The sequence below is a fragment of the Strigops habroptila genome, chromosome 8 (genome assembly GCF_004027225.2).
Source record: "Strigops habroptila isolate Jane chromosome 8, bStrHab1.2.pri, whole genome shotgun sequence".
Lineage (NCBI taxonomy): Eukaryota > Metazoa > Chordata > Aves > Psittaciformes > Psittacidae > Strigops > Strigops habroptila.
The window spans coordinates 26731913-26758017 of NC_044284.2; the positions used below are offsets into that span (position 1 = coordinate 26731913).

Below are 26105 nucleotides of genomic sequence, written 5' to 3' on the forward strand. Positions count from 1 at the left end.
AAAATTATTGAATTCTGTGTTTAGAACAAGGAAACAAGATTTTCCTTTGAGAGCACTGCAACTTTGACACCCCAGAAATCCCATTGACACAAACCAGTGTACTTTGCAACCCTCTGTTTGAAAAAATAACTGTAGATTAATATCAAATTGGAAAAAATTATAAGGGTTAGCTTCCAATTTAAAAATCTTGTCGACACAGAAGTAACACTTGGGCTGGATTTTGTGGAGGGTTTGACCCTCTGGATGGGAAAGGGATTTGGTTGGCAGGGCACAGCGAAAGCTAAGCTCCAGTCACACTGCTGGCTCTCCAGGCAGACGCAACACCTCAGGCCCATTTCCAGGCCCGCCAGTCCCAGGCAAAAGCAGCTTTGGTCTTTCAGGAGTGTGTTCCTGACCCCGGTTTTCAGGGATGTCTATGGTTAGCCCTGGCATGAGGCACTAGGAACCGGTCCTTACCACATGGGAGCGGCCAGAGAGGTCTGCCCTCCATCGCAGGGACAGTGCTGATTCAGTGGTGCTTTCAAGGCATTAATTTTTTTTCCCTGAGAGCAATTTTACGACCTCGCCTTTCTCCCAGCACAAGCAGTTGTGTACTAAGCATGCTCAATTCTTCCTCCCTCCTGTAATTAATAACAAAACCTCTGGTGAGGCTTAGCCACTGGTGTTAATTGGAGCACAGCATGGGCGATGGCAGCCGGCGCCAGCCCCACTAAGAGGATTATTCACTTTCTGTTTCACTGACTTCCAGTTCCAGTGGGAAAACCAGCAGCCCAAGGCCATTGCCAAAGCCCGGGTTGCAGTACAGGCCACGGGGACACAAACATGGCAGTGATGTGCTACACTGCCCTAACCTTTATATAGTCTGGGTCAGTCCTGGGAGTTAACTTCAGGTTTTTATTTCCATGTAATGTAGACTGAGGTTTTATACTGCTGAAAGGTACTTCTGTGCCTTAGCTCTGCTACCTGGCTTTCTTGCAGAGGAATGCAAATATTGGTCCCACGCTTTCTTGCAGCACAGTCAGATATACCCAGCCCACCCACTTTTCAGTTTAGGAATAGCTGAAGATGGAGCTTTTGCCTGTAAAATAAACAGATAAAGCTCTCAAAAACTGGATTAAATCTACCACCTCTGAACTCCTGCACTCGGTATGTTGGTTATTAAAGCATTTAAATAGATACAGTTGGTTTGTTCAAGACATTATCCTGGAATGACTGTAGGAAACTGAATGTGCCATCTGTCTGGGAGCCAGCCTCTCCTATTAGACACAGTGTAACCCTAATGCTGAGCCAAAATGTCAGCACCTGTATTTCAGTTTTCAGTCTACACCTTAAAGCCTCACTGAGAATAGGACTGCAGGAGATGCTTTCAGCAATAATATCTCTCTCTGAGTCCTCGTCGTCTTCGTTGCGTCACAGGGCTCAGCCAGGGAATACCGAGAGCTTATGTCAGTAGTAATAATCCTTTCCGTGGCCATGGGCAGGAGACCTTCTCTTGCCCCAGAGTCTCAGATGAAGTTGAAGGACTATATTGCCTGTCACTGTACCTTATGCAGAAGGCAGCATGCTGTTGAGTGCACACAGCATGTGCTGGCTGTGGCAGTGTCCCCTGCCCATCTTCTTGCAGCCTCTGGCTGCAAGGACAGGAGAGGATCTGCTTTCCCATCCCAGCAGAGGTGAGCTCTGAGCTCACACCAACTGCTCAAAGCAGAGCTATAGCCTAAAGACCTTGAAATTATCCCTGTGCACCAATAATCCAGCCTTTTAATATGTACCATGTTGTTCCCTCTGTGATAACGTAGATACGTCTGGTTTTGCCATGCTGTGTCATGCGGGTGTGTCACTGGTGAATAAGCTGCCAGGAGCTGGAGATGACATTGGTTTATGTCTGAAGTTTTGCCTAAATGGGTTACAGCCTGAGACTAGCTAGCAATACCTCTGTTTAAATAGTGCATGTATCAGAAATAGATCTTTTCTCTAGAGTAATAGGTCATGGCAATTTTCTCTCTATTTTTTGCTGTCCTACCCCAACATTCGTGTGCAAAGTTCAGCAGCATCCCTCTGATGTGCTGCTCCATAGTGAGAGCTTTCAGAAACAGAGATTTTCGTGTTTCAATTTTTCATGGGGGGAAGAAAATGCATGTTTGTCTGTTCCTGCAAACAGTGAGGCCTTTCTGCCACAGAAATGGTTTTGGCCTGATGCCACAAGCAAGGGGAGGTTGGGAAGATGCCCTCTCTGGGCAGGGTAGCAGAGCCACAGGCACCTGCGACCATCCAAAGTCCCCCAGCCTTAAGCCCCTCCTGTGAGATCTCACCATTATTTAACCTTATTTAAACCCACTTTGGCAAGGGTTTCTGCATCTGTCCTCTGCAATGGGAAACGGTTTTACAGGACCAGAGGGAGGGGGTAATGCTGATACCCATGTCCTCTCTATTGTTGCCAGTGCGAGAAACTTCCCCACAGGCCTTCCTGTGCCCTGTAGCCACTTGTAAGCAATGCTTTCACCCTGCAAAATGGGCAAAGGTTTGTTTCAGTTGTTAAACTGAGCCTCAAAGCCATCCCTCATTTCACTCGGCTTTTACTCGAGTGCCTGCCGAGCCAGCTCTTTGCTGGAGCTGCCTTCCCTCCCACCAGCACCAGTGAAGTAGATTATCGCTGAGCCTTCCCCAGGACAGCAGGAGCTGTTTAAACTGGCAAACCCAGATGGGTCCTGGGAAGGAGCAAAACAAGCAAGGCTCTTGCCTATGAGGGTAAGGATGCTCCCGTTAACGATACACTGCAGTAATTATTTACTTGCTTTGTCGCTTCAATTTCCAGCATACAGATATTAAATAAGACTCCTTAGAGGAGAGGAAAATAAATTCTCTCAGAGAACTATGTTCCAGGAGATCCTATAGAGAAAACCATAAATTCATCAGATGCATTTCGTAAAAACAATTAAAAATAATGTAACTTGACACCAACAGCATTAAACGAGATTAAGAAAAGCAGAAAAAATGGGCTCACCATTAATAAGATAATTATATTCAGTACCTATCCCTTTCACCTTTTCTGGCTGAGATTGCAGAACATTCCTCCCACCACCTGCATCCCATGCATGCTCTCACTTCTACCTTTTCTTAGGGAGCAACGTTCCTGGGGCAAAACCATTGCTCGTCCGTGCTGGCGATTTGCTGCCAGCCACGCTGCATGCCAACAATCATCCTCACTGGTCAGCCCAGCTCCAGGGAAGCCTGTCCAGTTGGCATCATGCAATAAATTATAGATTATATAAAGCAAATTGCAGAATAAGCCCCAAAACAGCACCCACCCCAGCTTGTTCCTCCACATTTCCTTGGGTGCTATAAGCACCAGGGCTCTGCCCGTCGCTCGGGGCTGGGGAGGAGCTATCCCCATTGGCCAGGAACTGATGGCCAACAGAAGAAGGAAGATGACGAGCTCTACCATGCACGCAGCAAAGTCACTATGCGGTCCATATCCACCCACTCCCTCCTTGTGATTTTGGGGCTGGAAAAGCCGCAAAACGGGGATGTTTGCTGGAGAAAAGCTGCACTTGGAGGCCCCAGCCCTGCACTTGAAGGCAATCAGCTGAAAAGAGCAGTGAGTGATGAAACCAAAGCAAGACAAAGCACGTACAGTTGCTTTCAGGCTAATATGTAGATTTATGCAGAAAACAAATATAAAGAGCTGCATCTGTTGCAAGCGAAGTATAATTCATCATCAGGGAAGAGGGCTTTTTTCCCCTCACAGCTATATTTGCTGTAGCTACATATTTTATTTTCCCTGGTTTTGCATGTCATGGGGGGGGGGGGGGGGGGGGTGTGTTGGGGTTTTTCGAAGTTACATTTCTTGTTTTGAATACAGATGAGTGCCAAAATACTTCCCAGTGCCAGCTGACCAGATTCCTAATGTGGTACATTAGAAATTGATGGCCATCGGCTTTTCAGTACGTTTTGTAAAACCGAGTGGGTAAAAAGCCAGCAATCAGCCTTTGAATGAGCATGGAGCTGTTAGGTGTGATAACAGATCAGGCTTTCCTAGCCTTTCCATGTTTGCAATCTGTTTAGTCTTGTGCAACACAAGGGATGACGGAGAGAAAGCTTTTTAACTGAAATTTGCCCTCTAACAGGCGGCTGTTATGCATGCATATATATTTCGGAAAGCAGTTCTCTTTTGGTGCTCGAAAGGGATCTGTGACCATGCTGCTTTGGGCTCCTGTGTTGCTCCTGCTGCTATGTGATTGCCCCACAGGTGCAGCAGACTTTGGGGATAACTGCAGGGAGATGCCTGGGGAGGCTGCTGGCTCTGCCCCGGACCACAACAACTGTGCCTGTGGTCCAAGGCATACCCTTGCACAGACAGCTCTTGGCAGCCGAAGCAGAAAGGGAGAGCAAAGGAGAGGAGAGAAGGAAACTCACCTTCATGGTGTGCATTGTGGGTATCCTGCAGACCAGCATATGCCACCCAGCACCATGCTGCCTCCAGCGAAATAAATAATAGGAAAAGCTGAGGAGGAGAAGGCAATGCAGGGAGTTCAGTCTCGACCCTGAAATCTAGCAGAAAGAAAAAAACCCCCAAACTAAGAACCGTTTGTTCTTAGTCTGTTTATCGAGCTGTTATGTTAATATTGCATTGCGGTGAATGGCTGTATTAAGGATATCATAAATCATTAGAGAAAAGCAAAGAAGCAGCATGTACTCCTGTAAACCTGAACTGCATCTAAATGTATATGGGCTCATAAAGATGCAGAGACAAAGAAATAACAAAAGATAATTGCCCTTGACTGGAAACCGGGAATCAGCAATAGTTGTAGACTCAAAATTAAATGGTAATTGAGCAGATTGATGGAACTTGATCCCATCCTTTGAAGGGCACCTGCAGCAATATCTCTTTCAGCAGTAATTGCACCTTCCCCTCTCCTGGTGCAGAGGTCTCATCTGCATCCCAGGCTCTGGCTGCTTTAGAGTGGGCCCATTTATGTTTCACTGAAACCACCCCTGAGCTGAGCTGAACCAAACCAGTGGTGAAAGGATGGTAAAACTTCTTGGTAACAATTATGCTTGGAAAGAGATTACATGACTTTGCAAGGAATATCCTAACTTTATTTTTCAAACCATTTTCTGTGATTCCCATTTAATAGGTTTGGGCAAGAAACGATTCACTGTAAGATATTTATGATCCCAGAAGAAAATTCTCAAGTCTATATCAGGGCCCACTGGATGGCTTGGGGTGCAACAAAAAGTTGGGAGAAATTCTTGAAGGTTGGTTCTTGCTCTAAATGTTACCAGGCATCAGCCCAGGCAGCTGGCATGAAATCTGCTGCAATACTGATGGAGCTGAGTGCTGTCCTCTCTGGTTTTGTTCATAGTTACATTCAAACCCCAGCTATGATTACGAGAGACCCCCGAGGCAGATATCACTCTGTGGTTGAAACTTAATTAAGGTGCTGATTCCTCCCTCCCCCAGTTCCCGCAGCCCTTGGTCCTGCACTGGGACCCACAGCCCTCGCCCCACAGCTCTGCTTTTACCTGGCTTTACCTTATGCCCCAAGGATCATGGGCAGGAGGGATTTCTGTGCAGGAACATTATATAACGTTCTCCACACGTTGAAATTCATGAGTTAATGCACTTACCAACATAACTATTAAGATGCAGCAGTGCCGTTGTAGACTCAAGCATTTGAAATATTTCAGCTATTTCCTTACTTGCATTCCTTACCCATGTGTCTGTGAAACCAGTTTATAAAAGGGCATTTTTTTCCCCACAGACTTGATGATTACACCAAATTCCAGAGGCCTTTTGACAGATAAGGAGAATCCCTATTGACCTTGCTTTTTGTTTGCCCTAAGTGTTTTACTGGCCCTCCTGTACCTGCCAGATAGGAACTGGCACAGGGAAAGCAGCCCCGGCAGGATGGAGAACAGAAGAAAAGAGGAATTCACAACTTCACCAAGTGCTGATCAACCCCGGCAATGTGTTCTTGCTGGAAAAATGTGGGATAGTAGACATATTTCTGGCTTGGTTGAGAGGAGGAGAAGGGATGATGGTCAGGTTTCTAAGGTACCGAGCGCAATCTGCACCAACCCACCTCAGCTTCCCAGTCCCTGAGATGCCATGTGTCCCCCTGAGAACAGTGGGACAGTTGGGTGCATTGGGAGGTGTCGTGCTGGAGGTGCAGGGTGTTGGAGGATATGGACATCCACACCAGGAGGGGCCGAAGGAGAAGGGATAAGCAGAAATCTTCATCTGAAAATAACTGCTATCTGAGCAGTCCTTGGGGATTGCCGGCACTGGACTGATAATAACTTAACTGCAACCCATTTATCTTTGAAGGGTATTTTTGGTAATTGCCTTTAATGCACCTTTGTTAAAGCAACGAAGCAGTATTCACTCCCTACCGATTTCAGCATAATTTCAGTTTAAATATATTCAGGTGGTAATTCTTGCCTTGCCGAAGCAGTGATAAACCCTCTGGTGTATCAGCACATTTCACGGTGTTTGGGAATAAAATTAGTTATACTGGCTGGCTGCTTTGGCCTCCTGAATGACAAATCTCAAGAGATTTCAGCCCTTTTCTGTTCTACCTTATTAAAATAGTCAAGAAATAATTTTAATTTAAGGTGGTTTTTTCCTTGCTTGTTTTTTCCTTCATAATCCACTGAGAAGCAGAAAGGTGTGGTGAGTGCTTCTGAAATAGAGATGTGCTCTTTCTTCTTCCTTCCCCACCGTTACCTTTCCAAATGTTCCCCAGATGTCAGAATGTTAATTTGTCATTGAGTTTGGTCAGAGATGCCTAGAAAATGAGTTAAATAAAATATGTAAAAGAGGTTGTTTAAAAAGCTCACCCCTTTTCACCCACTTAACTTATTCATCCTCCATCCCATAGCAAATTATTTAGAGGAAAACCAGTCTGGGCAGGACTATCTCTTTTATTCTCCAATTTGTACAAAGGATAGGAGACAAAGTGGTCTTCACAGGTGCGTCAGGGCACAACTAATGGCCATTTTTATAACCTTCATATCCTCTGAGCCTCAGAGAGGGAGCTTGGGAAGCCCTGGCAGAGGATGAGCCATCCCAGCAGCTTTTCTTGCTGTAAAAATCAAATCTCCGTAGGGGGAACTGGGCCTGTCAGAGCCAAAAAAGATGAACAAAAACCTAAGAGGGGATTAGTTTTGAGATGCTGCCGTTTCCCTCTCCTCCACCTCTGTTACCTACTCTGCCAGCAGAAAAGCTTTAATGAGAGCGTAATCACTCAGACTCTTGCTGCCTCGTGCGACTCCCCTCCTCCTTATCCCCCCTCTAAACTAAGCAAAGGATTAATTTGCTAAATTTAAATAGTTCAACCTGCAAATCCAAATGGCAAGGTACAAAACCAATTCCTGCAAAGTTTTTGCTTTCAGCCATGTAAGCTGCCCTGTGCTGTCCCTCCAGCTCCCTGGAGAGGGATGCAGCCAGGCAGACCCCATGTCTGCACCCCACCAGGCTGCAGGTGAGTGCCCCACGCTGTCAATTTCTAAATGAAATAGTGTTACTTTGTGCGTTTCAGGGGCAGTGTGTGTTCAGTTTGTTGCTGGAGTCTCAGTTGTGGGGATGCACAGGGCTGGCTGGGAAACATGCAGCAGTGCAGCATCCTTGTGCTTCTAACTTCCAAAGCCAAACCATCAGGGTTGTGGCCCATGATAGGGATAATCTGAGTGTGCAAGGACTGCAGGATGTTTGTGATTTATAGAGAGGAGACAATCTTTTATGTATGAATAAGCAGTAGTAAATCAGTAAAAAAATGTTCAAAATACCAGATGCAATGCAAGTTTATATCAAATGCGGCAAGTCAGCAGCATACAAGGGCAATTGATTGCTTGAGCTTTGAAAACTTTGTGAGGGACCACTCGCACAGGGCTGGAGCCAGAGCTGCAGAAGTGGTCTGGAGATTCACCTGCTCTTCCAAAATATTTATCTCTCTGAAGGGTTCACAGAATTTCTGTTCTGATCTGTAGAATGTTTTCAAGCATTTTTATCACAAGGATCTCCCCCTGGCACACTCAAGCCAAAGAAATTTCATTTTCTTCCTTTTCGGGTTTTATGTACTGTGTGGGGATGCATGCTGCTGGCCCCAAGGGTCACGCAGCATTTAAACAAGGCTGGAACGCCATCTGTAACCAAAGTGCTGCGCAAATTCCCATCCCAGCACTCAGGGAGGGAAGAGTGCTGCAGCTTCCTCTCCTTCACTTGGAACGGTGCAAGAAGCCCCAGTTAGATTTGATCATGGCTTCTCCCAGATCAGCAGAAATCCCATGGGGTGGGAAGATCTTACAGGCAAGACCTTGTGGTCAGCATCATGAAAGTTAGGGCAGGTAAAAAAATAAAACAAAGCATCAGTGCCCAGGCTGCACAGGTGAGCAGGAGGTGGCAGAGGTGTGGGTACTGTCTGCAGCAGGCAGCACCAAGGACCACTAATGAAGAGAATAGCACCTCTCACACGGGTGTATTTATAAACACATTGTAGTCACCACTTCTGTATGAGTGATACATTCCTTTTCCCTGAAGCATTCAAGCTTAAATTTGACCTTTTTGATTCCCCTGCCTACTTTGAGGTCTGTGGGAATTATTTTAGAGGAACCGATATGCCTGCTCAGTTAGGACTCTCAGCATCACCTGGGAAAATAGCTAAGTAACACCAACTGCAGCTGAACACTACAAGGAGAATACTCCAACACCCTCAAGTTGTGGGTCCATGCTCCTACAGTCATCCCTGATCCCTCTGGTAAGCTGGTGGCAGGATCTTGGAGCAGCTTGTCCTGCTCCCTCTGATGCATTGCAAGGCATGGTGGGAGGCTGGCACAGCTCGGCATGGCTTGGCTCGGCACAGCTCAGCATGGCTTGGACAGGCAGCAGACCAAGGCTGGCTTGCACAAGAGTTAAATCTCTCCAATAAAGCCTAGAAAGCGTGAGCTAACTGGGGGCTAGGCTGGCTGCGGGGGATTAATCAAGCAAAGGGTACTAATAGGAAACAGCGACAGATGTCAAGTGCATGTTGCTCCTATATATAATTTGGCCTTAAAACACAAATTCATGAGTTCCTGTTTGCTTTCGTAATCTTGGAAGGTGTCTGTCACCATGGTATCTGCATGCTGCAGCAGGACAGAACCAGGCTCTTCTCCACACCAAAAATAAGGGGTTTGTTTCCTTTTCCTGAGCTGTTGGGGGAAGCTGGGGGGTGTGTATGGGATGGTGTTGCTGAGGGACACCCTGGATGGAAGCAGCTTGTGGGCTCTCCTCCCTCCTTCTCCTCCCCAGATGGGGCATGGCACGTTGTGGACAGCTTTGGTTCCTTGGACAGGGAATATTTACCAGGGCAGATATTTTGAAGATGCCTCAGAATTAAGGCGGTGACGTGAGTGAAGCCAGGGACCCTTCTGGCTTCTGCAGACTTAGTAAGAAGAAACCACAGCTATTGTACTTGGCTTACGCTTTATGCAAAAGCTGGCAGATGCATTACTTGTAACAAAATATTAGAATACCTCCACAGTGAGCTCAGCGAGGACGGACCCACAAAATGTGTGGCAGAAAACTTTTATAGAAGAGGAAGAATGGGTAAAAAAAAAAAAAGATCTATAACAAAAATGGCCAATTTAGAGTTCAGGAAACTTGCACACTGATGTGTGTGTTGGGGTCCAACACAGACTCCAGGCAAAGGCTTACAACCTTCCTGCTGCCTGTGGGATGAAAAAACCCAGAAATACTTACAGAGAGGTTGTATCAGGAAAAGGAAATGTGCATTGATCTCAGTGTAGTCGTCTCCCTTTTTAGGCGTGGTGGGAAGCATAAATTCTTTGTGTTCAGAGGAAACTATGCTTTCCTGTAGTATCTAAGGGGCAAGTCAGCATCATTTCCCTGGCAAGTCCCTACCTGCATGATGAGAGTGGTCAGCTCTGTGTGGAAGTCAGTTAAAGAGAAATCCCCCCAAAACCCCAGCCAGACTTTTAAGGTAAACACGCAGTTTCCTTGGATAAATTATGGGTCTAATTTGAGGTTCGCAGTGGTCTGTAGGCTGCACAGGTACAAGGAGCAAGTCCATTTGCTATGAAGAACACAATCCAGTTTCAACTGAAAGTACTCATAGGACAGTTTCTGTCCTCTTTCCTTAAGATGCAGCCCAAACTGAATTAGCCCACTTAGAGATCCTCTGGTTGGGGATCCTCTAGGACAGCAGAGACTAAATCAGCAAGCCAGGTGGGAAAGACAGACTTTCAAAGCTGGGAAACATCCCAGCTTTTTAAAAAGTCACAATCTAAAAGTGTTTGGATAAAAAATATCAGACCAAATGCCACCATTCACTACTGACTGTGCTCAAAGCCATCACGAGCTGCTGCCTTGAGTCATTATCCAAGGACTAACCGATGCCAGGAATTCACTGGTTTTCTGGTGGGGCAGATGGTCTGCGTGGTCCTCTAATTCTATCTCAACATCTGCATTGGACAGCATGTCCTGCGTAGGGCTGCTGAGGGCTTGGGAGCTCCGGGTGGAGATGAGGGTGCTGAATGGCAGGTGAGATGAAGACCCAGCTGGCAGAGATGTTTTTGTACTTACGGATTCAGATGATGTCTGTGAAGGCCAGGAGAAGGAAGCAGCTTAAGGGTAGTTATGACTTCCCTGCTTCCCTGCCTTCCTCCTCCCCTGACACAAAATTTTCTGCAATTTAGCACAAGAGAGGGAGAGAGAGACAGCACATGAAACACATTTTAGAATGGGGTTAGAGTAGTGCCAAAATGGTAAAATGAAATAAATTTAATAGCTTATGATAATAAGCAAACTGGCTTTTAAAATGGCCCTGCATTCATCCAATGAAAGTCATAAGTACCTTATTTTTATGATATATTTCTGTTTCAGAGTAAACTCAACATGCCTTGTTTGTATTAAAACCTCCTTTGCACTGAATAAAATAACTGTAAAGCACATTCTTTCATCTACAAGGGCTCATGTTCACACTCTTCACCCTTTAAAATTCATATGAATTTCAAGTTTTTCATTGCATTGGAGAAGCAACCTATTTGATGTAGGCTTGTAAAAGAGATAAATTACATATGTGTTTTGAATAACAGTATCTGATTTCTTCTTGTGAATGGTCAAATGGAAATATATTCTCCATATGTAATTAGAAATGTAGAGGACTCACTACAAGATTAAAAACGATTGCATCTGTCTGCAATGAAAAAAAGAGTAAAGAAAAAGAGAGAAACTTAGAAAATCAGCAGGCGTGTGTATTCTTGTTAAGCTCATGAAAGAATGCCATCGTTCGAAAACAGGGCAGCAGGCAGGCATTTGTAAGGTCTGGCAGTATGGAAAAGCAGTGTTGTGGAGTCAACTGAGTCAACTGTACTGGTTGAACAATGGTTACACTGCCTGAAACAGCATCATTCTACCTGGAACATGCAAATTTGCAATGGGAGGTGGCTGCCGCCCGCATCATGCCCCTCTGGGCATCATGGCTGCACTGGGAAATTCAGTGTGCCATGCGGGAGGGAGGGGAGCTCATTCATCTTCCACAAGATGTTATCAACGCACGCGTTGCATTGAAGACAAGAAATCTTCCTAATCAATCAGGCACACCATGAGATCCTATAAATAAATCTTTCCACAGCCTGTGACAGCCAGACTGGAACCAGCGAGGAAGCTCCTCCACTCTGCTCAGTAGATACTCACTTCTTAGGGTGATGGCAATATTAAAAGAGACTCAAATACAGAATTATGCCCTGCAATGTCAAATGCAATCCCCCTCCTAACCTTACAGATGTGCACCTGGTAAAAATTTTGCCAATATAATCAATTTCCAGGATTGAGGCTCAACTCTTGTTCCCATTTGCTGGATTTATTTTTAAAACTGCATTTGCACAGTTACTAATTTTATGAGTCCCAACCACAAGTGCTGGCAGGCTGGGAGGCAAGCAGGGACCAAGTGGGGAGGAGGGAAGCAGCCTCGAATGTAGCTGCTCTCAGTTAATATGAGAGTAACCTGGGTTAACTGCAGGGAGCAGTTGCAGGTAACCTGGAGAGCAGCTGGTAGAAGACACTTAACCAGAGGGGTTAATGTCACCTTGGCCAAATAAGCCGTGTTACTATTCGCCGTGTATCATAGTCCCATTTTATCCCTCCCAAGCTGTGGCTGGAGCCAGGGTCTCCTGCCCCGTGCGGCATGCTTAGATGGGGGAAAAAGCATGTCTCCATGACAACTAAAACATTTCAGCCCAAGTCTGTGCCCTAGCAGGTTACACCTCTGCTCTTCTGTCTGCCTCATGGCGTCAGGTTTTCTGTATGAGTTCCTGGGACTGAAATCCTGTCTCTTCATGGCACTCTGTCACTGCTGCCAAAGAGGTTAATGTTGAGTAAGGCTTGTGAATCAGCAGAGTAGGCATGTCATCCCCCCAGTGCAGGTCTGTCCTGTCCTCTGGATGGATGAGCAGCTGGATAGCAACAAGTTCAAAAGCCCCAGGAGCTGGAGTTAACTAGCTGCAGATGTTTCCCTCCTTCCACCCTCTTCCCTTTGGAAGAACCGACAACCCCAGGCTCGACTGCCTGTGTGCATGCAGGGCACCGGTGGTGCCAGGGCAGGGAACTGCAGAGGACAGATTCCCACAGGCATTGCCACACCAGACCTTCACGCACTCCCTGGGTATACACCACATACACTGGCATGCATTGGTGCTTGGCATCTCACCCTCACCATCCTATGCAACAGCACATTTTTAAGCCCCATGCAACCTTAGAGATGTGGTTTTTACACTGCTTTCCCTATTTCTGGGGGAAAAAAAAGAAAAAGAAAAAAGAAAAATAAACTCACAATCCAATGAGTTTAAATGCTTGAATCTAAGTATTATTAAGACTAGTTGCTAGCTCTCCCTCTGCCAGACTGCAAGAAGTTTATCATTCCCTATATTCTCCCCACTGTACCTGCTGGGTTGAGTCTGGAGGTACCTGCCACCCAAAGCTCAGACGCCAAATGAGTGCTGCTGCATCTCCCAAATACCATGGTGAAGGTGCTCTTCTATGTGATTAATGGTCTCCATTTTGGCCACGCAATCTTGAAAGGTCTTCTTTAAATTAATTTCTCAAATTGAGAATGGGAACATTTGCACGTTAAACTTGGCTTCAGCGACCCAGAATATTTAAAGTAGATTAGGTTTTTTCGCAGTTATTTATAGGCTACTCTTAACTAGTTACTTTACCAACCAAAAAAAAGGAAAAAAAAAAAAAAGGAGAAATGGAGAGTGTGAGAAGCAGTGATTTGTAGTGTGCGCCATGGTACATCCCTCGGGTGTGTGCTGGAGGATGCCACTCGCGTTGTAATGAACAACCGAAGCCTCCCCACAAGCCCGGGCACCCCAAGCCTGACGCGATGGCGAAAGGTGCCACATGCCACCCTCTTTCCAAAACGACTTTTTGCCTCCGAGAGCTGGGTTTCCGTGGTACAAATGCAGCGTTTCTCACCGCTCAGGGGAGGCGGAAACCCAGCCCTGCCCTGCCCGGGGGCCGGCACTGCCCGCCCCGCCGCCGGCTCTGCCTGCAGGCAGCGGCGTGGAGGGCCCGGGCGCCACCGCGGCGGCTCCCCCAGCCCGGCCCCGGCTCCCCCCGCGGCGGCAGAGGGCAGCGCCGCCCCACATGCCCCCCCGCCCCGCTCCTCTGCGCTCCCGCCCGCGGGGGGCGCTGCCAGCGCGGGGCCGCCACCGGCTCCCGCCCGCCCGCCCGGGGCCGCCCCGCGGCGGCAGCGGAGGCTCCGGTGCGCGGGGGCGGCCCCGGCAAGGCGGGCGGCCCGCCCCGGGCCAGCGGTTCCCGTGCCCGGCAGGCAGGGCCGGTCCCGGTTTCTCTGACGCGGCGCCTCTCGCTTCTCTCCGGCAGGACTCCAGGGAGGATGGGATGGATTTAGGGAGCGACGCCGGCAGCAGCCGCTCCAGCTCGGAGTCCAACTCCAGCAAAGCCACGCCGTGCTCGGAGGGCAAGTCCTCGCCGTCCCCCAGCAGCCTGGACCTGGCGGCGCTGGAGGACTCGGAGGAGGAAGAGGAGGAGGAGGAGGACGGGGGCTACCTGCCCTCCCCGCCGGCGCGCCGGGACCCGCCGCGCTGCCCCGCCGGCGATGCCCGCTGCCGCGCCGCGCCCGCCCGCCGGAGCGGCTCGCCCGCCGCCGCCGCGCCCCGCCGCCCCGCTACCGCCCGCCCGCGGCCGCACCAGCGCCCGCCGCCGCTGCCCCCGCAGGAGCGGCGGAGCGGCGGGGTGGCGGGGCCGGGCGGGCGGCGGGGCGGTGGGGCACAGCCCCCGCGGGAGCCGCAGCCGCCAGCCATGGACTGGGCAGCCCTGGAGAGGCACCTGGCGGGGCTGCAGTGCCGGGAGCAGGAGCGCGGCCGCCGGGCCAACCCCGCCTCGGTGAGTTGGGCCGGGAGGCGGAGGAGCGGGCGGGCGCGCGCGCCCCGGGGCGGTGACTCTCTGCTCTGCCGCGGCCGTGGGGGCTCCTCCGGGGAAGCCGGGCCTGGCAGGGAGCGGGACGGGGGGAGGACATACGGGGCTGGGGGATGTCCTCCCCTGGGACCGGCAGCCGGGGCGGCGTGGGGTCGCGCTTCGGCGGGTAAGCGCCCCCCCTACCCCGGTGCGGCGGTGCCCCTGGGGAGGCGGGAGGCCGGAGGAGGCAACTTTCCTGGAGCATCTTCGGGCTGTGGCAGGGGGTGGCTGGCCCGCGGCCCCGGGGATGGGGCAGCCGGTGCCCCCAGAAGCGAGGTGCCTCCGCTGCCGTCCGAGCCGCCTTCAGAGGTGGCTTTGCCCTGGAGAGGCTAGGGAACAGTAGCCTTTCTGCGGGCCGGAGGAGCGGCAGCCGGACAGTGTATGTGCTCCTTTTGTAAGGGTTGATGAGAACCTGGTGTCAGCCGCGATGAAGCCTCCAACAGTGTTTTTTACAGAAAACCCTGTAAATTGTTACTTGGTCGCGTTATTTACAGAGTGTTTTAGAAATTGTATGTAACTTCTGAGATGCAAGCCGCAGCAGTGGTTAGATGAACAAGCACTGCACACGCGCCTGTGACACCGCGCCGGCTGAGACTCTTCCATAATGTATGAATTAAAAGGAATTTACAAAATCTCCTGAAACCGCTGCAGGAGCCCTCGGATGTGATGATACACTGATGAGAGATGTGTGCCTCACCCCCCGTGCCCTGCAGCCTCGCTGCTGGCGTGCCTGGTTCTTTTTTATGATTTTTTTTTTTTTTTCCCCAAGGCATTCCATCCCCTTACTTCCTGTGAAGTCATCCAGCTCGGGGAGGTGGGGATTTCCCCCGAAATCCTTGAATTACAACTAATTGATGAGAAATCTGGGTGGGTGCTGGATATGGTAAATGAGAGAAGAGTGGGACAGCTGCTGTGCAGGACGCTTTTTCCAAAGGCTGACCATTGTAGGCTCAGTGCCCTGAGTAACTGACAGGTAGCATCCTTAATTATAGTAATTTGTGCAGAAACTCAGCTTAAGGCGCGGGGGGGGGAGGGGGGAAGCTAAAACCAACCTACCTCATTTTTGTGGTTTGGGAGCTTATTTCTACAGCATTATCTGATAAAATCCTGCTGCCTGAGCTGCTGGAAACTCTTTGCCTCCGGGTATGTGCTCAACCAGGTGAGGCGTCATCTAAGGAATTTTGCCTGTTCACCTCCATCCTTCCGTTCTCTCCTGCAAGCACAAAGGCACTAGAAGGCATTCACGGCTGCCTCTCGCCCCGCCTTGTCATGCTGAGAGCCAGGGTTCACCACTTGTGCCATGCAGCCCAAGCGGTCAGCAGCATGTAGAGCCAGTCTGAACTGCAATACCCAGGTTTGGGCATTGAGGAGGCCAGCACCTTGAGAGCATCTCCCATGGGTTGAGCTGTGCTGCCACTTCTCTGACACTCGCAAGCAACTGGAGTTTTCTTGTCTGCAGACAAGTTTCTCAGTGTCTGTTGGCCCTGGAAAGACTTTCCTCAGCCCTCCACCCAACCAGTGGTCCTGGCGCATCCGAACAAGAAAGCTTTTGGTTTGCTTTCCCACCCGTGTATTGCCGGGATTCCCCTTCCCCAGGCTCACATGGAGGAGAAGGTACTCCAGCTCTGCTTTTTCCATTCCACCTGGGGCAAAGGGAAGGGGCTGTTGCCAGCAGCCCAGACCCTGCTGGGAAGCAGCATTTCATGCCCTGGCCAGCCTGGAGGAGGTGTTTGACACCTTTATGGTACTCCCTGTCTCTTCCCACATAGTTGGGCTGTGTCTGTAGCAGCCAGACCTATGCCCCATGAGCTGCCAGAACTCAATACCTTCAAGGCTAACTAAAACCAGATTGAAGAGAAAATATCCTTTTTTTTTTTTTTCCTCCTGCCCTTCACATTTTCCTGCAGTTCTGTATCTTGCTATTTATAACAAAACCTTGCCTTGCCCTGCTGGAAGCCCAAGTGTTTGTAAACATGAAAATCATGAAGTGAAACCATTAAGGAAGCAACTACAGAGAAGATGGACTAGCTTGCTCTAACTGCTAGCAGAATATATTAGAAAAAGGGAATTTTCAGTATTACAGGCCTTGGCTGGTGTAGTCTAAAATGATATCGTCACCAGGGATGTGATGCGAAAGCAGCTGTTGCTTTGGGTAGAAGTGTTTCTTGGGCTGGTTTGTGTTAACAGGAATCCAGCATAGCTGTTCTGTTAAGGAAAATAAAATCCTGAGCATCTTCTATGAAATTAGAGGAATAGAGAGTTCTTTCTCCTTTTAGTACCTTTATTTAATTGCTTTATATTGTGCCTCAAAAGAAGGCAGGGCAGAAGGCCACCTCAGTGGGACAGGAGTGGACCCACCACAGCTTGGTCTGGCCTCAGCTTTGCTGCCCAGCTGGTGCTGCACTCCTTGCTGTCAGGTCAGATGTGGTGCTGGGAGAGGAGCCCTACCCACTCCGTGCCTGCTTCCTGTCCTTGGCTGGCAGCGTCTGAAGCTGTTTTCAGGAGTTTCTGGTGATCCACAAGCCTGCCGTGACCTGTGCTGAGTCCTTGCTGAGGAATGTCAGTAGGGCTGGAGTCGCAGAAGGAAATTCACACTTCTAAGGAAACACAGGGTTTTAGGAAGTTTTCTAGGCAAGGAAGATCTGAGCTGAAATTGCAAGGAGGGGTCAGGAGGCCTGCAGTTGGGCTAAATAAAACATTAAAGCTGAAGAGGGACCTTCAGTCATATCTGTATGTGGCCCTAGTTGCTGGGAAGGTTAGAGAAAGTGAATATTAATTACATGGGAATGGCTGTTGTTTAGCTTCCGGATGCAATTACAGAACACAAATGAGATGTGAGGGCCAAAGTTGGTTCCTAGGTTGCAAACAGCGTAATGGTGGCTGAGAGGCTCCTACCAGAAGCATTTAGGAAGAGGGTGGCAACTTCTGCTTGGTGTCAGCAGCACCATTAAATGATGCTGGTGAGAGAAGCGCAGGACCAACCCAGCTGGAGGGTGCTGGGCTGTCCATCCTGGCCATGCCATGTCTATGGGCAAGTTGTTCTCAAGATGTGGGCTTGCTGTAATGCTACCCTAATGCCACATCAGTCTGGTGCCTCTGGGAAGGTTCATGTGGGCCAGGTACCCATTGGAAGGTGATGTCTAGAAATGGAGGATGTTTCCTTCTTTCTCCCCAAATGAGAGTGAAATGACTGTTTCTGGAGCTACAGCTGGGCAAACAAGCTCCCTGCAAGTCTGCTCTGACATACACAAGCCCAGTGGGTTGCATTAGATGGCTCTTGAGTCTGCTGGGCATCTACCTAAGAAAAGAAACGACATCTTTCCTGAAAACAATCGATGCTTAGAAGGTTCATTAAGAAATGCTTGGACCAATCTCATCACCCAGCTGCATGAAGTCTGCCTCTCCCATTTTCCCTTTGCTCAACTCCTGGCTGTATCCAAAGCAGTAACAAATGTGCCATGAGATGATTTATGGTGCTTAGGAGCTGTTGAGGTGCTCAGAAAGCAACAGCGCTCTGCTTGCTGTTTCACTAACGGCTCTAATAAAATCCAAATCAACATTAATGGTTTTAATATTCTTTCCATTGCATCTCTGAGGATGGTAATTACAATCAATAGGATGTATTTTCTGAAAATAATATCTGCAAATTCCATGGTCAATTAAAAAAACACTTGCAGGAGAGAAAATGGCTCAGCCAGCCCACTTACCCTCTCAAAGAGACTTGGGTGCTTGTGACAGTTTGCGGATGGATGGCACTACTGAATGAATTTTGCTGTCCACAAAGCAGGCTTATTGCAAGCAGTGGCGATAAAAGCTCATCCCTGCAGGCTCCAGGACTTCTGCAGAAGCCTGCTGTATGAGTGAGGGTGTGCTGGTGTCTATGTTTTTCGTTTTCATCACTAAAATATTCCCTCATGCACTGTTGAGATGGATAGGTGCCCATTATCTGGTACCTTTGGCAGTGCAAACAACAGATTGCGCATCTGCACTGTCTGCCCAGACACATACCTTAGCCTCAGGCCTGTGGGCTCATGCATTTACAGTGTGTTAGGAAGTTATATTTGTTTCCTTTTGGCTTATTTGGTCCTCAAGACTGTCTTGAGTTAGTGGAGGTGGGCACAGTGCTCATGCTTTACCGAGAGCTGTGTCTAGTCAGTGGCCAACTGCCCATGGAGGTCTGCAGCCTGCTTTGCAGGGAGACCCCAAAAAGCAATGAAGAAGAGCCAGAGACAGTGGTGGCAGTCCTAAATTCACTATGTGTATGTTGGAAGAGTTCCAGGTCTGATTTGAAAACAGTTGGAAACCTCTGAAAAGGCTTTAAGGGCTAACACAGTAGATGCCAAAAGCTAGTAGGATGGGAGTTATCATGGACCATATAAATATCTGTTTTGTCTGCCTGTGGCTTTTTTGGTTTCTCCTCTCATAGCCACTGAAAATTTGAAATGAATCTGAAGTATGTATTACAGTGCAGGATGAAACCTTTAAATAATTTCATAACTGGCCACGGGCAAGGGTCTGTTTTTGACAGAGTGGTAGCGCAGCTCTGAAGAGAGCGCTGGGTTGGAACAGCCATTGTGGAGGGAGAGATGCGTCGACCAGGTTCGTAAGAGGGAATAGAGAAATGGAGTGAGCAGTGATGTTTCTGCACCCAGTGGGCGCTTGTTAAAGCTCTACGAGAGTATCAATGTAGCAGAGCTGCTGGGAACTTGGGCCGGGATCAAGCACAAAGCCTTGGTGTCGTGTGTTGCAAAGCTTTGTCCTGCCTTGGTCAGTGCATTGTCCCTGGCATTTAGGTAGCAAATATTTGCTTGAAGATTGGTGGTGAGTTTGTTCTCACTTAAAGTAAGTAATAATTGTTTGATTGAGTTTGTTTTAAGCGTTAGATTCTTCATCGCTAGATGATGTTCAGTGTTGTCTTGGCCACGAGAGTTGGGAGCGGGGAGTAACAGCCAGGGGTTTAATGCCTGGAAGCAATTTTCCCCGGACAAGCACTGTCAGTGCATTAACTTCTGACACACTGATTTTCAAAATCAAACTTCTGGCTTGCAGGAAATTGCATTTCTGTCATTGCTACACCATAGAGGCCTGGCAAGACCTTCTCTTTCCACATGATAGCTGTTTTACCTGTTCGATGTGACCATTTAACTCTTCATCAGGCCACTGAAGAAAGTCAAAGTTGTGATGAGAGAGGTTCTTCAGGGCAGTTCATTTGTTTTAAGGCTTAGCTGACATGAAAAACAAACCTTTTAGCTGTGGAAAATACTGTCATTTCAGTCAAACCAGGGGGTTGTGTTTGCTTTGTAACAGCATCCCTGGATGTTGTGGGACCTGCGGGATGTGTTGCAGGGGAAGATGCATTGGTGCTCTGTTCTGCTGGGGATGAATCAAAGCAGCGCTGTACTTTGGCCACTTTCCACCCAGCTCAAAGGTTAGATGAGGTTGGCAAGATATTAATGGTTCTGCCAAAGTGTGCAATGTCATTAAGCTAAAAAGACACCTATAGGTACTCTAAAGTGCTTGTTGCTTGAAGAGCTTTGATAATTACATAGGTTGGAAAGATGTATGTTTTCTGCTTCTGATTCTGGGTCAGGCAACATGCCCATGATTAATAATCTTGAGCAAAAACTTTATCTCCATTCCTGCTGCAGAGCCTTTCATTAAAGAAAGTGATACATGGAGTGACAGCATACCAATTCTTTTTTGATGAATTATTCTCCTTTACCCAAGTATTACTATTACATGAATTCCTCTGTGGAATGGACCCCAGCAAGCTGGCAGTGCTTCCCAGTTGACTGGTAAGTGGAAGTTTCATATGGGCTGTGGAAATCACCAAGAAAAGCTGAGAAGGTTGGACTGTTCTAATGCTAATTGCATTGCGGGCAACAGTAAATCTCTCTTTAATGTATTTGTATGTGATACTGAAGAGTGCTCTTTATGATGCTGGCTGTATAAGGCCAATGAGTATATTTTAAAAGAGTATTTTTGCTATCTGGTATCATAAGTAGCAAATGCCAAGGATTTCCAAAGAGAGAAGTGAGTCTTAGGCAAGTCAAAATTTTTATCGTCTCAGAACATCATTTTGTTGATGTAATCTTGAAATTGAGGCATTCTGCAGTCAGGAGGCCTTTGTCAGCATTTGTACCCCTTCCCTGCTGCACCTTCACTAATACTTTCAAATTCCCACTTAAACCTAAGTGAGTTGATATCTCAGTAGGCAGCAAGAACACTTATTTTTGTATATGTTTTTATATATATATAATTATGTACTTAAAATATTTAGGTACTTATGCCTCCGTTTCTTGCATATTGGTATGATAAATGCAAGGTAGTGGTGTTTTTAATTCTCAGAATTGACCTGTGCTGTGTAAAACCTGTTATTTTTGCTACAGACAGCAGTGACTGTGGTTGCACTCTGCTTGGCAGTCAGATGGGGTGTCTGTAACACCTGGCGCTATGGAAATAATGTTTTAAGTGGAGAGAGAGATTATAGTCAGTGGGAATTTAAAAACCATATGAAAAGTGTTTATTCAGTGCAACTCAAACCACATTGCAGATCTACCAAGGAGCATTCGAAAGCCAGGATAGCTCCATCGCAGCAGCGACTGTCAGTTGCTGCTGACAAAGCTTTTCAGGAACAAGTATTAAACTCACCAGGCTCTCTAACTCTCGCGGGCACTTAGAAAAGGTAATAAAATAAATGTAGCAAGCAGAAAGTGATAGGGTTGAAGTCTAACCAGGCGGAGATTGCTGGAGGAGCTGGTATGGCAAGCGATGATTTGCTAAGCATGGAGCAGCCCTTCCTGCATGGACAGGCAGGCGGGCAAGCAACTGGCCCTAGGTGTGTTGTGGAGAAGTCTCTGCCTTTTTCATTGTCGTGTATCTGTAGGACAGTACCATCCTCAACTCCAGGGCTAATGGTCACGGTTGTTGCACAGGCACCTCAGGCATGCCTGCTGAAACCCCTTATTTAAGTATTCTAAATAGTATTCCAAATTCCCCCAAAACCTTACCAAGTGTGTTTATATTAACAGCAGAATTGGCATAGCAGTGATACAGACAGCAAGAATTGTTGTGATTTATTTCCTTATTTCTCTCTGTCTGGATTTGGGGCGGTCTTGCATTAACTGGCTGCTGGTAGGAAAATCAAGTGCAATACTTGGTTATTTTTTAAAGTTTGTGTAGAAACTGCGAAGAAATGCTGCATTCAGTGTTTCATTTTTCCTACTTCTAACAGCAGAAAAACATCAGTAAAAGTAATGTCAGTGGAGTAAAGCTGGGTCCCCGTCTCTTGCAGAGGCAGATGGGCTTGGAGCACCTGAGCCAAGCAATGCTCCTGCAATAACCTGGTATTGTGAATGGCACCTAGAGAGAGATTTTCGAGGCAAAGCCAATCCGTACTGCTTCATGACATGCTTTAAATAACTCCTCAGTGTTCATGTAGCATCAATAATGCGTTCCTTCAGAGTGGAGATGCTGCCTAAAGCTTGCGTGCACTGGAGCCCAGTCCCCTGCTCCTTGGGCGCTTCTGACACAGCAGCATCTCCTCCTGTAGTGAAAATGTGCATCCTCCAGTGTCACTTTTGTTACTGGAGGAAGGAGCACCTGGCTTTTTGGTGCCTGTAGGACAGGAGGCAGTTGGAGCGAGGGTGCACTGCCCATGTGTGGGCAGAGTGGTGTGTCACTGCGATGACCTTGTCATCGAGCCATGGTCAACACAGGGCTGTGGCATGGTCTCACACCAGATTCACTGTGCTGGCACCCAGGTGGGCAGCTCAGTATTCATCTGTGCACACACACATGGAACCCAAAGTGAGTGGAAGTGTTCAAGGCCGGCTGGATGAGGCTTTGAGCAACCTGATCTAGTGGAAGCTGTCTGCGCATGGCAGGGGGTTTGGAACTAGATGGTCTTTAAGTTCCTTCCAACCCAAATCATTCTATGTTTCTATGGTACTTGAGATTTCCTCTCTTCTCTTCAGAAAGAAGAGGATAAACAGAAAGCCAAAGTGAGTTTCCCTGCGCTGTGTGATCTGGTTTGTAAATGCTTACATGTGAAATCAACCATTTACCAATATTTTGGCTAAGTTGCCTTTGATTAGGTAAAATGAGCTTTCTGAACTCCAAACCAGTTTGTGTTTGGACACCCTACAACTTCCCCTACTGAAATAAAACATTTCCTTTCTTGTGTCAGGAGACTTCTGTTTGGTAACTATTTTAACAAATAAGCTTATCTACTTAGCTGTGCGAGTTGCTGTATTTATAGGTGGCCAGGATGTGGTGGTGCAGCCCAAAGGGGTTTTACAGGGAGCACCGTTTTGTATTTGGCAGGGAAAATAGACTTTTATGATGCTTTTTGAGGGGAAAGCCTGTTGTGAGGGTATAAAAAATTCCCATGTTAAACAGTCAGGTATAGTCACCGGTGGCAGGAAGTCTGATTTCCCAGTTTCTCCAAATGTCTCAGGATAGGTATTTATTTTCTAAACCAAATAGCTGTTTAAAATTATCACATCACCTGATCAGTTTAATGTTTTCCAAGGCTGGCCACTGTGGAGTGTGAGTTACTGTGGCTGGGGCTGCTCTCCCAGAAAGGTATCCCTAGCTGAGCATCACAGGTGCAGTGCAGAACGACACGGCTGAGGAATGGCTGCAGCTTCTCCCACAGCAGGGTTCGGTCTGTTTTGGATGTTAAATCTGCAGATAATTCCACTATTGTGCGAGAAGTTTCCTTAGCTATAACTAAAATGATTTGAAAATACTTCTTCCAGCTCGCATGCTAACCTAGATCTGAAATCAGTCCTGCTTCTGTAAGCAAAGCACTGATGGCTTCTGTGGAAAATGAGTTTCCCTCTTGCAGTTATCTGCAGTTGTTGCTTAGATGTGAGGTGCTACATAATCACTCTTCCGCTCAAGGGTTTCCAGCTTTTTCAAGTACTTCTATCATTTTGGGGTGATTTGTCTTTCCCTGTCGTGCCTATGGAGTCATTTGCATCACAGAAGTGGTAGATCTTATTTATATCACCAATCTGAGTTTCCTGCTTAGTGATCTATAGATCTCCTTTAAATGAGAAAATTGTGCTAAGGCCATTTATTTTAGCTCGTCTGTGCTTTGTTAAAATGAAATCCGAGTGTTTGGCTGGGCTGGAGGAAATAGCTGCAATTCAGAGGGGTTGCAGAGGAAAGGGAAATGCTGGTCTGAGATTTAATCCTCTGCCAGCTGGTAGATGGCAACGCTAAAAAAAGAGAACTATATTAAAGTGCTTAATTCTTTATGCATACAAAAGCTGCAAGTATGTACAGTCTGTAGGGAATTGAAGTACTTTTAGTGAGTTATTAAAAATATGATCTAAACTTTTTATTTAATGTAATCCTATATTGAATTTATTAAAGAGGGTTTTGGGAAAATATCAGAATTCTGTACCTGAGTCATGTGTGGCCATCCTCTTCTGTGTCTCCTTTGCCTGGTAGGAGTTTGATGATAAACTGTTTGTAGTAGTTAAAAAAAAAAAAAAATAATAATCTGTGAGTCGTTTTTCCTGACTGAATTCTGTATGCTGTGCATTTGCATTAATGCATAATATCCAGTGGCTTAGCATATATCCTGGCAAAATCTAGCTGGCCTTTTGTTTCTTCTGCTTTCTCATCTGTTGTTTCTCAGGTTGAAAATCGTAAAGCCAGATTCTAGCTGTGCCTTGCAAAGATGAAAGAGGCTTTTTCTTGGGAGGAAGACTCCCAGCTTGTTACTTTTGTAGGCTGACCTGGGAGCTGTTGGGAGCAGCAGGAGACATCCTGTAGCCTTGAAAAAATGGCTCTGGAATCTTTTCTGGTTATCTGCTTCTGGGAGGGGCAAAGTAGGTGAAAATCAGGGCATGCACCTGAAACCAGATCTCTGTACAGCTTGTCCCCCTCTTCTCATGGAAGTCTTTTAAAATGCATCCTCAAATGAGCAAAATGCCTAATATTTGTATACCTTAATAATATTTAATTTGCACCCAAAAGGTACTCAGGAGCTTATCCAGTCCTTCTCCCTGCACAAAGGCTGGATGAACTATGCTATTTTCCCAAGAATTATCAGCCCAGGCTGTCCATAAGACATGTGGATGCGGGCTTCCCACGTTTTACTGTCTGTCTCTATATGCCATACTCCCTTATAAATATACATTTTTCGCTTGATGCAAAGATGTGAGATGAGTTTTTGTGGTGCTGGTCTAGGGCCATTCCCTCTCCCAGCCCTCTGCATGGCTTGGTCCAATGTGAAGGAGAAAGCTGTGTTAGCCTAGGGAGCTGCACTGCCATTTCGGAATGGATCTGAACTCCCATCCTCTCTGGCACTTTGCTTGTAGTCCCTCCTGCCTGATTTGAACATGATTCATATGATTTGAACATAGCATTAGCTGAAGGTTAATATAATTGAAATTGCTGATACTAATAATAGAGGGTGGAGAGCTTCTGCAGTGTCCAAAAACTCTTCCGAGGGCTTCAGCGGTCAGGCACAGCCACGTGCTGACAAGGCTGGAGCTTGCAGCCAGTGTTGTCTTAGAATATAACACACTGCTTAAGGCATGCCTGTTAATTACTCTTATTTTCATGTTTTGCACTGGACCAAACAAAACTGGAGTCAAGGCTGAAGTAGTTTGTGGTCTGGATGCAACCCTGCAGATGTCTCTGCTTTGATCCCAAGGGACAGCATTTCATCCCAGAGATGAAGCGCCAGCTAGCTTGACGTAGTAACTGTAGCTTTATGAAAAGGTTTTTTGCTTGTTAATGTGTTTGGAGGAAAACTAGTAAACATGTAACATAGCACATGTCTGGTGGAGAATTAACATCTTCTGATAAAATAAACTTTCCACAGTGAAGGCCACCAGAAGTATCTCCGTGCCTTTCGACATGCTGCTGCTGTTTCCAGGGTGGCGATGAGTATTCCTTGGAGTAAAGACCACTGCGGCAAAGCAAAGTGCTCCTCTGCTCCCCAAACAAGCACCTGAAGAGCCGGGCTAATTTATTTTGTAACTTAGGCAGTAATTACTTTGCTGTAGCAGCTAGCGTTCTCATCTCCGTCTCTTTTGCCTCCCACAACTCAAGTATTTGGTATCCCTCATTACCTTTCTCTCTTGTCCCCTGAAAATCAAGCTGTGCCAGGGGCTTCAGGCCAGACAAAGGCTCTGCTCCCTAGATGGGGTATCAATGCAAGCTCCAGCACAGCCCATGCCACACCAGATGGCTTCTTACAGCCCATGCGTGACATGCAGAAATGTGGCCCCAAGCAAGGAGGGACAAACAAAATGCCAAATAAATGCATTTATTGTAAAGAGTTTTGCTTTGCTCTCTTGGGGCTGGTGCCTCAGTGGCTCTGAGCAAACAGCAACCCATCAGGTGCCAAAGCCACCTTCTCTGGAGCAGCCAACCACCATGAAGAGCAAGGACAGATCACACTGTTTTCTCTGACCTCCAGGAGTAGCTCTTAGGGCCAAAAGACATTTTACCTATGCTTAATAGAGAACTGATAGAGAGAAGAACCACAGCCAGACCAGGGGAAGGTGTAGAGGCACAGGGAGGCTGTGCTGGTGTGTAGGCTGCTTTCTGCAGAGATGCTCCTCAGTGTGGAGGTGCCAGTGAAAGGGTGACTGTG

At 47.4% G+C, this 26105-nt stretch overlaps 1 protein-coding gene across 1 annotated transcript in view; it reads left to right on the forward strand.

The window, feature by feature from the left end:
* Nucleotides 1-26105, forward strand: part of LOC115611616 (schwannomin-interacting protein 1) — a 186532-nt gene that overhangs the window by 129464 nt on the left and 30963 nt on the right. Inside the window, exon 5 of the mRNA XM_030494837.1 lies at nucleotides 13889-14410. Coding sequence (XP_030350697.1) covers nucleotides 13889-14410 — 522 coding nt within the window. The remainder of the gene's footprint in view (nucleotides 1-13888; nucleotides 14411-26105) is intronic.